Source organism: Amblyomma mixtum, chromosome 9 (genome assembly GCF_055824585.1).
Source record: "Amblyomma mixtum isolate Tamu chromosome 9, ASM5582458v1, whole genome shotgun sequence".
NCBI classification, from domain to species: Eukaryota; Metazoa; Arthropoda; class Arachnida; order Ixodida; family Ixodidae; genus Amblyomma; species Amblyomma mixtum.
This window is the reverse complement of record NC_143020.1, coordinates 42,554,225-42,570,169: the sequence shown is the minus strand read 5'-3', so window position 1 is coordinate 42,570,169 and position 15,945 is coordinate 42,554,225. Positions and strand designations below refer to the sequence as shown.

Here is a 15,945-nt window from a genome sequence, read left to right as displayed (position 1 = left end):
TTTTTTTTTTTGCAAGCACTATCTGCTTGTAGGCCTCAAAGCTTTCTTAGATTCTCTTCTTGCGCACATCAACCGGCTCTTATTTGTAAGTGCTGAACAGTCGCGCAAATCAACGAGTTTATAATAACCAGTTTTTAAAATTAGCCGCTCGTTGAAGAGAATGCCTTAAATGAGATGTGCACTTCTCAGTTGTAAAGCGTTTCTCCCTAAGGAAGATGCTTATGCCCCAATCTCGCAATGATGTTGAAGGTGCTAGTATTCCGTGGCTGCTGGCTTAGCCGTCCGCAGCACACAGAAACGAAGGTTAAGATGGCGTTATAACGAAAAGATAACAGCGTGGAATTTTTCATTTCCAGGAAGGCCGAATTCAAGCTCATAAGCACGCCATGACTGTGTATGAGCCGACTAACCCTATGCCCAATAACGTTTTCAACAAGTGGATGTATGTACGGGAATGCAAAGGACTTCACATCAATTATCCGGTGAGTGGCCAGAACAAGACTCAAATTCGAGAGATAAAAGAGTGAGTGGAACACGAGAATGTTCATGTGTCGCAGGAGCAACGTGCTAGAATTACATTTAACTAAAGCAACAAAATAAATCATCCTTGAGTGCAGGTTACTCAGCCAGCCGAACGCAACGCTCGCGGACAATCTCCCAAAATATCCGATTAAAATTCGGAGGGCACGGAAGTGTGCTGCATTCTAGAAACGTGAATGCATTTGCATTTGTACGCCAACAACTTTTCTTTGAGAGCCATCGTTGTCACGTGATAATTATTACGTAACCCTTGGATGACGTCTCCAGCTTTTTTACTAGTCATCGTTGTCTAACATCAGTACTCATCCCTAACACACTTTACTGTCGTACTCACCACAACGCGTTCACTTCGTGCCCCATTAACACACCGCAATGAACGAGCCTTTATTGGGCATACGTCGCGTGCCCGCCTTGCACCTAACGGGCCTTGGCTTAAACCGCAAGGAGGGCCAATCTTTTTTTCGAATGGTCATTTTCGTGCGTACATGCGCTACAAACAGGTCCTCTACACGCCGCTCGTGAGACAAGAAGAGCTTTCGCATGAATAATAATGATCCACGAATTTATTTAGTGAAGTTAGCCTGCATGCACACTCGGGAAGTGCAGTGCTTATTTCAATCTGGCACATTTCTGGTTCTTTGCAGCCTTGTGTGGCCTCTGTTTGTGCCAACAGGGCGAACGAAGACGGGGTGTCCACAGAGACGGAAGCACGCGCTGCTTCTTCATTTTGTGTCCTGGCTTCGTTCGCGCTCTTCGCGAAAATTGAATGCATATTAACTCTCCCACATTGCAGTGTTTTTCGCACTAGCTCTGTGTTTCGATCATACGATTAGTTTTCGAACTGGCTGAGAGCGATAACGTGTGTTCGTCGGTGCATATCTGCGAACTATTTTTTTTTTCGGAATGTTACGGAAGTGCTTAGAATGTAGGCGGTGCCAGAAAACGCGTAAAACTTGCGTGGCCTGACCCCCCATGAGTCGCCTCTACAGGGTCACGTGCCAAGCCCGCGCCATTCTGTGTTTTTTTGGATGCGGGCGGGTGCATCCGAGTGCAGCACCACCACACGTGTCCGGCAAGTTCTCCGCCATACCGGTGAACAAGCGTGCGATCTGGCAAGCTGCTAGATAAAGCACGAGCGAGTAACCCACGCTAGAGGTTTGCGCGGAAGCTCTGACCTCGCACTTCGTGGTTCCGACGGCGCGGACCAGCCGCCAGCGATACGTTCAAGGTTACCGTTCGGCGGGAACAGCGTCTTACCCTGCCTCGACTCGCCACAGGCACGTTGCAGCAGTACCTGTTGTGAGTGGCTGCAATGCTGGCGGCAGCGGGATTTCTGTAGTGCTGAGGCGCGCTTGTCGTCGTGTAGTTTGTTGGAGCGTCTTGTTTCTTCCGCGTGTATCTTTTAGAATTGCCCTTCCGTTCCGGAGCTCGGACGCCACTGCGTCATTCAGCTAGCCGAAATGCTGCTCATTTCTTGGATCTGGGTGGGAGTGAATTTGTTTTCTTGTTTATTTCTGCGTTGTTCTATTAGACTACAATATACGATGTTGTCAGTGCTTCCGATGTGTCATTCGTTGGCCTATACATTGGCCCACGAACCCCTATGAAGGGAGGGAATCGGCCATACCGACGACCCCGTCAGCTGGAGGGGGTTGGCGTATTCTACCCACGACTCCGTCAGCGGTAGGGGGCGGGGGGCTACAGATTGAAAGAGGGGAAGCCCCAGGTGCTTCAACATGCCCTCTCGTTCCGTACAGGGCCAGAAGCATTTCTCTGGAGTAAATGCTGTCATGGAGGAGTTGGGCAGCGATTCTTGCAATCGCACTCGTCCTGAACAAATCATCTTGAACAAATCAGTGGCGTCCGAGCTCCGCAACATAGGGAGAATGCTGAAAGCTACGCTCCAAAGAAACACGGCGCTGCAACAGACTACGCGACTACATTTGCGCCACTCACGCCAGGTAGAGCTTCAGTCCGTAGCTTGCTGTAGCCGAGAAGGACGCCGCTCCCGCCGAACGCAATCCATGAACGTCTCGCCGCCAGCTGGTCCGCGCCGCAGGAACCAGAAGTGGGCGGCCAGCGCTCCCGCATTGCTCTTCTGCCAACATTGCTCGACGGCCTTTATATAGCCTCTTGCCGGATCGCACGCATGCTCACCGCGCTGGAGGAGAAGGACTTGTCGGACATGTGCGGTGGTGCTGGACTCGGATGCACCCGACGCATCCGAAAAACACGAATGATGCGCGCTTGGAGCGTGCAACCCGTTGCATCGAACCGCGGTGTACAAGGTCCGCAAAGTAACGACAGCTCTGCTTTTCTTTTCCGCTGGCCATGTCTAAGCAACACCGCCCGGAACAATTGCTGCACACCATTGATCAGTCTTGCAGGAGTTGTGACCGTGTTTCACGCATAATAGTGCGGAGGAGGCCGAATTCTAAAGCCGAAATAGGGTAACACGGATTTTGTACAAGAATGGGAACAACTTCAAAACTCTTGGATCACGCGTACTTCAGTGCTTCCAAAATTATTCTGCAGGGTAACTGTAGTAGAAAAATTGTTCCAAAGATCTTCTAATGTTGGCGGCTAAGTTAATCATTTATAGTCTTACTAGATATTTTCTTGGTGCATAACCCACATCCGTAAAGACCTCTCGTGCGGTACGAATACCTTGTTTCGAACCTTCTTTAACATCCAGGATTCTTCGTATTTTTGATTACGAAGGTGATTAAGAAGCTTGAAGGAGTTTGGGCGAAATTTCGCAAAACCGTTGAGAATAATCCGCCCAGAAGTCAAAGTAATTAATAGGGCCGGCCCTCTTACACATGCCATCTACCTTTGCATTCGTTCTTAATAAGAGTTTTGCGGGCATTCGAAGGAGCACCGAAAGAGAACCTGAAACACTGCTGACATTTGTATACATCGTAGTATCCTTGCATATTGCACTGCATAATGCTGCAGCAAAACGCCATTTAACCATTCACATTAAGCCAAGCAATGTGGCGCAGTGGTCTCTACATATCGCCAGGTGGCGGTGAGATTTTGTCGACCCAGCCAACACGGCCAGATAGGCGCGCAAACGCGAGAATTTGAACATCGCGTGCAGTGTCCGAAGATTATTAAAACAAAAGACTTTCTTGGTTCGAGTGGCGTAGTCAGCATGTGTCACGCTTTCACCAATCCTTACCTAATCCAAAATACAATCCATAACCACCCAACAAGCGAATCCATAATCCAATTCATAATCCTACAAGTCAAACCCTGATTCCTAGCCCAGTCCTTAACTCAATCCATTATGCAAAAATGCACGAACTGTCAATGTAGAAAAATAAGATAACATGGCCTATGCAAGAATCGAACCCGGGTCTACGGCGTGTGAGAAAGGAAGGGCTTCAGCCCGTCACGAGGGTTTTTTATTTCTTCTGTTATATTAGAGAGTTTTAGTATTGCGGGCTTTGCGTAATTGCGTGCATAGCGGAATAGCGGGTCCAGAGTGCGCATGCGCAGAACGCTAACGGGGAAATAGCGTTAGCGTACGCACGCAATTTTCAGAATTTAGCGTTGCGGCAGTTGCGGCTTTTGCGCCCTTAGCGTGGAAACATGGCGGCGTCCTTTCAAGCGACAGCCGCCCGCTTGAGCCGATTCAGCAGCTCTTGTGATTCCGGTCGGCATGTTTACCGGCAACTACTGGTGTTGTTGGTTTTCGCTATGACTTACCTTGCTTCGACGACAAAGTTTAAGCTGCAATTCAGCCCAGTTTTTGAGATACGCTCTCGGTTCTGGAGCGTGCAAGCCTAATGGAAACTCAAGCTGCAATGCTACCGTCTGCAACTGCCCAAAACGCAGCAGAAACCTAGCAAAAACGTCTGGAACGAGACAAAAATAGATTTGGAGGTTTTTCGCGATGTTTTATGGACTTAAATTATGTAAAAAGAGTTTATATTAAATTTACATAAGTTTTTTGAACATTAGACGTCATGTGATGGCAAATATTCTTGCTCCAACGCCTTGTAGTTAACATTGCCTTTACTAGATGGCGCCACTGTTTTACGTTTTTATTTCATTTTATTGTAATTTTGGGGTCATTTTGCAGACGAAAATGAACACTGCACTAATAATTCGTATAAAAAACTCGGAAATATTATAATTTGGCAAGTTTATTTGGCAAGTTTACCATTTTAGAAGGACCATTCGCATCCATGTCAAGCAGATGGCGTTTAACGTTTTCAAAACGCTATACTAAAACTGTCTGTGGGGATAAGTTGCTTGCGGCACGCTAACGTAATTTCCCTTAGGTCCGCTATCACGCTAACGCTATACTAAAACTCTATTAAAACAATACCGAAAAGAGAAATCTAAGCACGCATACGCCACAAAACTCCACGCCATCATACACCTGCATGACCCCACCTTCCAAAACATCAAAAGTCTGGAAAGCACACGTGTGCATCCAAATAGGGAAGTCAAATAGGCGGCTTTTGCCGGGCAGGATATACGCCCAGCACCAAAGCGCGTCGTTCACGAAACGAAGATTTCGACGACCATGATGATTCAGCGTGGTGGTCCATCAAGCGCTCTTGCAGAGACTAAATAGCCCCAGCAACATAAATAGATCATACGGCATGAAACAGTTTTTCTCCACCGGCAAAAAAAGGATACTGTAGGGTGTGATGTCAATGTCCTTCACTAGTTTGACATTAGCAGCTGAATAGAGGCGCATCTAGTCAATGCAGTTTTCTTAGAAGTGTAAATGAGCAGTTACGATCATGTAAATTACACATGTCAATGTTAACCAACTAGAAAAGTACATTTTCGATAAATTTACTTCTTGGTTAGCATGTCATAGCGCCATCATGCTGCACCCACTGAAGCAGCACTCGCACTGAACGACCTCGCCCAGCAGATGGCGCCGTGATGTAAGCATAAATGGTTCGCATTGTCGCACGCAAGTTGTGTTGACTTCCTCTTTGAATTGTTTCATTGCTGGGCAGTTTGAGCCATCACTGAAGCGGAGCGGCAGAAGCCTAAAGACTGGGAAGCGACTTGTTTGGGTCGTGGGCTTCCGTCACAAGACGCATTTACTCAAAGGCGTTTGCTTTGCCAACATATTATACGCAGCTGGAAAGATTTGTATAATGCAGATGACGGTTAATGCAATGATGTAGGCGTGTTGGAGAAGCAAACTGAAGAGCATTAAAGGTGCACTTAAGTGCCCTTACGAGCGGAAATACGGAAGCATTTCGACTTCGGTCACCCCCTCTCTTAAGAGGTAATGTAATTAATAATTAATGGTAATTGTTTAAATATATCTGATTATTCAAATCAATTGATTACTAAATGACAATAAACTAATTTATGACACATCAGTAACCAATAATTAATTATTATTATTAATTCATTGCGTAATTAAAATCATTTGTTTTAATAACTGATCAATTTATTTCATCATTATTGTTTCGTTATGGATTCCGAAGAAATCACCTGCAATTAACCAGTCTCGTGAATTACTAGAAGCATCTAGCAAAAATATTGCCGTATTATTTAATTACTTGATTTAATATTTGAGTCATTTAAACATTAAATTCAATCATTTTTAGATCAGTTAAGAATTTATTGGGTACATAAATTGAGTATTATTAATAATTATTACTAAAAATTAAAAATCATATATTCTTACTGGATGACGAAAACACAATCTGTCCACCCTTCCTGTCCACAGCCCATGGTGACACATTCTGCCACGCCACTCAATGGGCAAGGCCTTAAAACAACAAGAAGGATCGATCGTTTGCGGCGACAGATAGAAAGCTCCGGCGACACCTTACCATTTGTAGACTTACCCGGCCTGCACCGCTTAATTGGCTCTACTTACAAATGCGAAGGCGGAGGTTGAAGGCGCCGTTTCAGATGTGAACTAGTCTTGCGTAAATGCGCCAGCAAAGACGACTGCAACTGCGAACGACGAAGAGCGGTCGCTTTATAAAAACATCAGTTTGGGAGGTCATGGTGAAAACATTTATACAGAAGGGACAAGAGGTATGTCTGGATCCGCCCGTAACGGACCGATCCTTACAAGCACTAGGTGGAGGTCCCTGGGTTGGGGCCCCAGTGGCCGCCGCCCGGGCGCGCCCGACTGAGGCTTGTTGGCCCTGTAAGTCGTGGCGGCCGAGCAGGGTCGCCTCCCAGTCCTCCTGGATCGGGTTGGGGATGGGGAAATGGCCTGTTTTGGGTCTCTCCCTTACTCCTTATGTGGAAGTTATTGCCTGCAAGAGGATCTTTTATTTCCTGTTCACCCAACAATTGCTCGATAAATTAAATAGAACATTTATAGTCCAGAATGCAGCTGCGTTTTAGAAATGCGTTATATGTTAAATAATTGAGGCAGCAATGGTGTTGGAGAGCAAATTTGTAATAACTAGCCGCACAAGCAAGACACATTGGGAGTTTCGTTTTTCTCAAGAGTGAAAATGAACGTTTTAAACGGCCGAGAGAAGACAGCTATTTTACGAAAATGACGAGTTTACTTTGAAGTTTCTTCTTGATCTTCACTGAATTAACGACCTCATTATGAAATTACGGCAAGCATTGAATATTTTCAACAAAACCTCAACGTAGTATTTGTTCATTGGTGCTCCGGTAAACTTTCATTCAGTATTATTGTTTATATTTAGTTTTATGATAGGTATGTCAAGCATATCTGTAGTTTACAATAACTGCAGGAAGTGGCAATTTTTTCACATATGGCAATAATGGTTCTCCATAGCTTGTTTAATATTGTTAGCGTGGAAGTATATTCAAGGAATTTAATTTTGATTTTTTTCTCCCTAACACACCTATGACGCAGCTCTTGTGGTATTCACTGTAGTGGCTCTGGCATTCAGGTGCTGATAAAATCTTACTTTTAAAAAAGTAATCCTAGGTGCATGTTACCGATTCCCCTCGACGGACACGTCATTTTGCGATAACCTACACGATTCCTTAAATCAAATTATCGCCCGTTTCCCTGCAGCTGAAATCTTGTTCTTAGGCGACTTCAATTTTCCGAATATTGTCTGGTCACATAACGACCCCTTTTCTACCCCTTCGTCCGGTGAATCCAACTCGTTTCTTTCCATTTGCTCAGACTTCAGCCTATCACAGATTGTTAGTCTTCCCACACGTGTAACGCAAACCACATCATCACTACTTGACCTTATTCTTACGTCATCAGCGGATAACTTATCCGCGGTTTCACACCTCCCTGGGCTGAGCGATCATGATATCTTACACTTCACGCTAACTGTGACTCAAAGAAAAATTAACCGACAGAAAAGAAAATTTCGTGATTATAACAAAGCTGATTACACCACCATGAACAGTGAACTCTGCTCATTTTTAGATGTTTTTTTCCCGCTCTGTCAGGATCAGCCCAAAGAAACTAACTGGCGCATGTTCAAAGAAAAAATTTCAGAATTAATCAGCCGACACGTCCCCCTTAGAACCGCCTACAGCAGCAGTAAAGCCCCTTGGTATAACACATACTTTAACAGGTTACCCAACAAAAAAAAAGCGTTTATTCCGTTCTGCTAAACAGTCTTCAAAATCGACAGCTTGGCTAGCGTACAAAAAAGCGGCAAAGTCTTAAAATACTTCCTTAAGGTCAGCTAAATTTTCATTTTTGAACACTACTCTTCCACAGTTATTAAAGACTAATCCAAAACGTTTTTGGAATGTTATACGAGGAAGTACTAATAAGGACGGCTTATCACTACTCACAAGTTCCGGGGAATCAGTACCGCCTCGCCTTTGTTCCAAAGTACTTAACGACACATTCGTTCAGTCATTTTTATCCCTGTGCTTACCAATCAGATGCCAGCTATAAATGCTACCAATTATCACCTCATGAAACCCATAATATTTGAAGCAACTAGCATCAAAGCCATAATAAACAAATTAAAACCCAAATTATCTTGTGGAGTCGACGAGATCAATGTTAAATTTTTGCAACATACCGTGGAATACTGTTAAATCACACTACAGTGCATTTTTCTCAGTCGTATAACTCTGGCAGTATACCTCATGATTGGAAAACTGGAAAAGTAATCCCCATCCACAAGTCACGTCCAACACATAATCCGCTCAACTACAGATCCATTTCCCTTACTTCCGTACCGTGTAAAATTATGGAACACATTATATACACGCGTCTAGTGAACTTTATTGCAGATAAGTTTTTTTCTAGTGTGCAGCATGGGTTCCGTAAAAATTTATCTTGTGAAACTCAGCTAGTCTCCTTCACTAATGATTTGCACGCCTATCTAGACTGTGGTTTTTCAATTGATTGCATATTCCTCGATTTCTCCAAAGCTTTTGAAAAAGTTATCATACACTACTTCTTCATAAACTAAGCTTCCTAAACATAGACCCTACAATAATTGACTGGATTAATGCTTTCCTCACATCTCGCGTTCAGTGTGTAACCACTAATGAAGTGAACTCACCCTCGGCCCCAGTTCAATCCGGCGTTCCGCAAGGGTCGGTTGTAGATCCTCTCTGATTCCTGATTGACATCAATGACTTACCTTCTCACGTTCCTTCCAAAATTTGTCTTTTTGCAGACGACTGTATTTTATAGCGTGAACTAACTGATGCTTCAATGCTTTATTAATTCAGAATGACCTCAATAATATTGTGGAATGGTGTAATACATGGTGCATGCAATTAAATATTAACAAATGCAAATCAATGAGGGTATCTCGCACTAACCACTTAAGTCCTCCATATATGCTTAATAACGTCTCATTAGAATCGGTGACATCATACCGGAATCTGGGAGTTCTCATTACCAATAATCTATCTTGGAAATCGCATGTCAATTATATCACTTCTAAAGCCAGTAGCACCTTTGGATATATGCGCCGTAATTTCCGCCTTGCACCATCATCATTAAAATTATTATTGTACACAACTTACATTCGTCCACAACTTGAATACGCGTCATCTGTCTGGGATCCCGGTCACTTAACACTCATACATTCTCTTGAGGCAATACAAAATTGCTCAGCCCGGTTTATCTTAAACAACTACCAAAGGACCGCTAGTGTTACTAATATGGAAACCTACTTACAACAACCACTTTTATCGACCCCAAGAAAGCTATCTCGTCTGTCTCTCTTTCATAAAATATACCAACATAACACAACCTTGCGCTATCTTTGGGTTCAACCACCGTCATACATTTCAACTCGCCGTGACCACAGCAAAAAGGTAGATATTCCACACTCAAATAGGCTTGGATATTCATACTCGTTTATTCCTCGGACAAGCAATGACTGGAATAACCTACCAGCATCACTAACAAGCATATCTGAAATTGAGAACTTTAAATCGGCATTACAAAGTTTCTTTTCGTAGCTAGTGCTCATATCATCATCATGGCGTTCATAGATGGCGTTCATATTCCCATTACGGCTGTTTGTTTATTAGGAACTGCATTCCTTGTTTATTATTTGTTTTCTCTGTCATGTTTTTCTCTATTTATTAACACCGTTACCAATGCGATGCGATGGACTTCATTCTGAAAGTACACAATCTGGTAGCTACATATGCATGCAGAGCGCAGAGGATGACCAATTTGGAATGAACATAACTAAACGTAAGGTGTGGATAAAGTGATGTCATGACATTAGGAAGAAAGCAATTTAGCCTTGCTTCCGATAAAAAGGTATTCTCAGTGAGAAATCACAAAGTGTGGCCAAAGCAAATGGTAGCCTTCATGACGCCAGCATTAAAGTGCTTTGGGGCTGAGAAAGTTGCTTTTGAGTGCAACAAAATGAAAAAAATGGCTGCAAACAACTTTGCCATGTTAGAGTAAGGAAGGGTTGTGTTACAGTAGCCACACTCATTTGGTAAATACGCAATGTGCTCCTGTAGTTTTGCTCAGAGAATGTTTTGCGTAATATTATTTTTCTGGACAAGCTCTTAATATGCTATATCACAAAGACCTGCCTTAGTGCGCAATTTTGGATATCTCTCCAGTGTCGCACACTCGCGACATACGGATTTGAAAATTACAGTGTCCCTAACAAAACTTTCTGGCGTCACTCTTCAACAAGCGTAAATAAGTTTCCTAAACAAGGCAGTTACATATGTATTATTTTCTCTCGAAACGTGCATGCAACAAAAAATATGGGGTTTGATCGGCTAGTCCAAATATGTCTGTGTTTCTCATTATATGTAACCGAAGCACTTTCGCAGTATTTCGCGAATTGCAGAGATGTGTGAGCGCCGTTGCTCAATGCAGCTAAATATAATCATCCTGTGTGGTTGTTTTTTTCCTTGCATCCACTCCAGTCTGGCTACGTTGGTAAGCCGGAAGTCGTAACGGAGGACCTACTCAGACCTATATACAACGGTTACACCTGGCGTGTGTTCTTCTATTGTCCTGTCAAAGAGTAAGTTGCACTGACTGCAAGAGATTTCTATAAAGGCCTGCCGTGCGGATTAATGGTTATCAGTTGAACATTACTAGGATGTCGTAATTGGCAAAGTGCTCATAAAGGTTTTTATCAATTCTGCCCGATGTGGCCGCGACAGACCGCCGTGTCTGCTTCCCGTGTACGCCTCTATCGTGTTAACTGTCGCTTTTTGTCGTAAGCACTGTACAATCTTTCCTGAGGTAGATGTGTCCGCAGAGGACAGCTTGAACAAATTTTTGATTGTTTTCACCGTTACCAGGAGAGTTTAAAACGCTGAAATGCTTAAAATTTTTGTAAAGTTTTACGCTTTAAAATATGTACACATCTAATTTTCTTTCATCTTTTTTTTTACGTTACCGTCTTCTCTTGCATTCCTTTTTCGGTTCTGACTTGGGTGCATTGCAGTAGCCTCTTTATGACCTCTGTAATACTTGTCTGTAACAATTATCTGCTCCTGCGAAGAATGCTCCCCAGTCAAAACATCAGTAAAGCCTTGGTATGTTTTTAGGCGCCTCTCTGTCGACTTTATAACAACAAAGGCTCGCATTTCGAATGCCGTCTTCAGCACAATAATATGCATAAATAAAAAAACGATATGTAACCAACAAATGAAAAATATACCAGTGTTTATTTTACTAAGGCCGGCCGACGGACCAGCCTATTGCGATTCAAGCAGCCCGAAAAACGATGTCGTTCCAGCCAGAACGTCTTGTAAAAAGCACACATGTGTTGTCATCTTTTCGGTCTTTAACATTTGTATTTATTTTTAGTTGCAACAAAATCATCTTTCGTGTGCATATACATGCATGAGTAGTAACCTCAGGGATTAGCATTGAAAAACTGAATAATTTCATTAAAATTTTGATCCATGACATACCTCATTAAGATCGGAGCAGGATGGTTGTTATTGGTAGCAGAAATTCACACTCTGAAGGAAAGACTGACGCATTACCCTTGAAAGAGTGCTCAGCTTGGAATTTTAAATCAATGAATTTGAGTGGTGGCCCATGTAAACAAACAAAGGGCAAAACAATTGGCAGTAAAAGGGGTCTTTATTCTGCCTATAAATTGAATGCCATTCTCGAAAACGTTTTTTATAAGAGGTTAATACCCCTTTGGCTAAAGGCGCGAAACACACGGACTCAAGGAAGCTAGATGGGGCGGACTATCCTTGTGTCCGCATTTGTTTTGCGTCTTTAACCAAACCGCGGAGGTAAAATTTCGATGGCGGCGAAATTCTAGAGGCCCGTGTACTGTATGATGTCAGCGCATGTTAAACAAAAACCCGAGGCGGTCGAAATTTCCGCAGCATTTCACTATAGCGTCCCTCATAGACTGAGTCGGTATTTAAACCCCCATGAACTAAACTAATCTAAAATAATTTTAAACAAAGATTAAGAACTACCAACATGTACAATTACACGTATATTTAAGGAGGTTAGCAGATTACTAATTTCTCATATGATGCCAATGTAAATACAGGCTACACAAATTGCGTCGCCGTGATGCTTCATTGGTTATGCCACTTGGCTGCTGACCCGAAAGAAGGGGGTTAGATCCCTGCAGCGGTGGTCAAATTTCTGTGAAGGCCAGATGCTAGAGACCCGTGTAATATGTGATATCACTGCGGGTTAAAGAGCTGCAGGTAGTTATAATTTCCGGAGCCCTTCACTATGGCGTCCCTCATATACTCAGTTGCTTCGGGACGCTAAACGCTCAAAAACCGAAACCGACAAGGTACGAAAATATGTGCTAATTTTTTTAGTGCTGACATCTTGACTCTTTTTTTTTTCACAACTATTGCACCTCTACGATTAGCTTTCGCAATTTCATGCTCAAAATCTTGAAAACCAGCCTGTCACGAAAGTTGTTAGGAGGCTTATAGATCGTCATCAGGAATTGCATTTTGATACTATGCACGTATAACAGTGCAAATAAGGTGCAGCGTACAGACGGGCAGCATACAGATTTGAGCACGTGTGAACAGGAGTTCGCTTCTCTCAGACACTCTGCGTGTATTTTTTTAGCTAGTTCTACTCTCAGCCAGTCATCGGTGGAGCCATAAAAGAAGCTGCAAAATAAGTGTGTCATTCCAGCATTAATCACAAGTTTGTGCACTCGATTTTCCGAATAAGCTATTCCCTTCAGCACCGATGTTAATGCTAGTCTCAGAAAGCCATAGAACATTCTCCTGGGCCGTAACAAAAAGGAGCGCTTACTATCCGAACGATCGAGTGTCTCGTGTTGCAGGAAAAAAAAAGTATATAATATTGTTGTGGGCTTAGAGAAACGCAGGAAGGGCAAGGCGGAGAACGAAAGAAGATGAAGTTGAGAGTGTTGTGCCCCGTCGGACGGTAATACCCGCTCGCCGATTCAAGCTACCGCGGCTGAACCTCTCGCCGCTGGCCTGTTGAAGCAGCTAGAAAACCCCGGCTGTGAGATTATAGCCGTAACAATATGTCGTAACAGCCTCGAAGTGAAACGTTGATCAAGTCTCCGGTTGGGCACCATGCCATAAACCTCTTTATAATCAAATTACGGTGATCAATGCCTTCAGAGCTGTTCGTAAGAAAGCTTCCTCTTTCATAAACTTCTAGGAGGCTTCAAATCTGATGGCATTAAAGCGTTATACCTCCTCAAATGCGGCATGTGGCATGCAGAAAATATTGAATAGACGGAAACACCTTTCGGCTGAGATTCAAAATCCACGGAGGGGCTGTACCCTCACTGCCAATGCCCTGTCTTCAAGGCACATCAGAGTAGGAGGGAGTTGATTTGCCAATTTCAAGACTGCCATACTGCAGTCCGGATTCGGTACCTATTACGAAACTAAAGCCTGTCAGTCATACCTAATAATAATGCCGCGAACCTGTGTAGTATTTGCTTGTTCATTCATCAAGATCTTCGCCCGGTGAACCGTTGAACGTGGTTGGCAGTCAGGACCTGCTCAAAATAATCCAGGCTGCAATCGTAGCCATGGTTGACGTCGTAATTGAGGAGTCTTTTTTTGCTCGTGGGCGGTCCAGTGGCAGTCTGTATTCGTGTGAACGCCTCTGAAGACGACGGGTGCTTCGCACTTCGTCTTCGATTGGGACGATTTCTGCGGCTTTGTCGTGATCTGCTTCTTCTTGACAGTTTGGTATTCTTTGTCGGCTCCCAGGGAGTGAGGGCCACAACGACATACGACAGCGCCTCCACCAGATTTTACGTAGTGGTGACAGCAGTCCTGAAAGCACGAAGACACCGAAAATTGCTTGCAAACAAATCTCTATGTGGGCTGACTTGCGCTCGCAAACAACTGTATCAGTCGCCGATGGGATTGCAACAAGCCTGCTCGGCGGTCGTCATACGGAATGTCCGCTGCTCTCGACTGTGCTGAATTTTAAGCTGATAGCAAACATTCGAGATTAAAAGTACGAATATACCAGAACATTCTGGAACAACATAGATGCGGCTCCACATGGATGAGATCAATCGAGATAAATCTGGTTGCTTCTTGGTTTCCAATGTGATAAAGCGGTGCGCCGGCAGCTTTGAAGAATAAACAAAGAAACAAAGGATTCGTGGCACTATCCACGCAATGAGGCGTTTTAGGTTGGAGCGCCAGTGGATTTGCACAGCAGCAACACCCGGACCACGACCTTAAACACCTCATCGAGTACTTGTAGGGCAAGCTTGGTTGAGCCCCGCCTCATTCAAGCGAGGATGGTCTTCGTTCAGTGCACAGAATGATGTGCTCGCGAAGATGAACATTGCAGTGAGCAAAACAGCCTACTGTATTATTCTCGTGCCTGCAAGTCTGCGCGAAGAAGTTCTTCAGGCTTCACATGACAAGCCCACGGGTGGGCATCTCGAGTTTTCTGGCAGCATCCCGGTAACTGGCCCCGGCTGTCTGCCGATATCGCACATTATGTGAAAACATGCCGAGATTGCCAACGACGAAACACACCTCCCGCTCGACCAGCAGGATTTCTGAACCCCCCCTTTAACCCTCCTCAAGGCCCTTTCAGTAGATCGGCACGGACTTCCTTAGCGCTTCCCGGGAGTGAACGACTGGAAATCAGTTGATTATCACAGCCACCGACTACCTGACCAGCTTCGCCGAGGCAAAAACCCTACCGAAAGGAAAAGCAGCAGAAGTCGCCAAATTTTTCGATAAGTGCATTGTTCTGCGACACGGCGCCACCGATTTGCTCATCACGGACAGAGGAACAGCCAGCCTGCGTTACAGCCAAACCAGCCACCGGAGTACAACTGCATGCCACCCGCAGACAAACGGACTGGCCAAGGGCATAAACAAACCAATCTCCGATATGCTCGCCATGTATGTCGATGCCGAACAGAAGACCTGAGACACCATCCTGCCTTATATCGTCTTCGCCTAGAAAACCGCAGAGCGTGAGGCCACCCAAATGACGCCTTTTAGGCTCGTCCATGGCAGAGAGGCTACGGCTACGCTAGACGCCATGCTGTCCGACGTTCCTGAAGAAGATAACGCCCATGTCGCCTCCTACCTTCAAAGCGCCGTAGAAGGTCGGCGACTTGCCCGATTACGGATCAAAGACGAGCAGTGGAGCGACACGAGACGCTAGAACTTATGAAGACGCAACGCGGAAGGCACGCCAGGAGACAGAGTCTAGATTCGGACGCCCATTCGCAGCCGCGAAGTTAGTGAAAAGCTTTTACACCGCTCTTTCAGACCGTACATGTTCTTCATCGGCTAGGTGAACTGGACTATGAAGTCGTCCCGGGCGAAATTGCTGCATCAAAGGGACGCCGGCTACGGACAGAAGTTGTCCATGTCGTCCCTCTAATGCCCTATTATTCGCGCTAAGCGATGCTGTATTTCCACACTTGCTGTTTGTTTTTGCTCAATTTGTTTTATTTCTTTCTACTCGCCTCATGCTTTAAATCATCGGGTCAATGTTTTTTGTGATAGCGGAAGAATGTC

The 15,945-nt window shown here is 44.4% G+C and overlaps 1 protein-coding gene across 1 annotated transcript in view; it reads left to right on the top strand.

Moving 5' to 3' along the window:
* Positions 1–386: 386 nt before the first annotated feature.
* The window catches only part of LOC149328854 (uncharacterized), a 56,866-nt gene continuing 41,307 nt past the window's right edge, over positions 387–15,945 (top strand). The window contains exons 1-2 of the mRNA XM_089559112.1: positions 387–482; positions 10,870–10,970. Of these exons, the coding sequence (XP_089415238.1) occupies positions 387–482; positions 10,870–10,970 (197 nt within the window). The remainder of the gene's footprint in view (positions 483–10,869; positions 10,971–15,945) is intronic.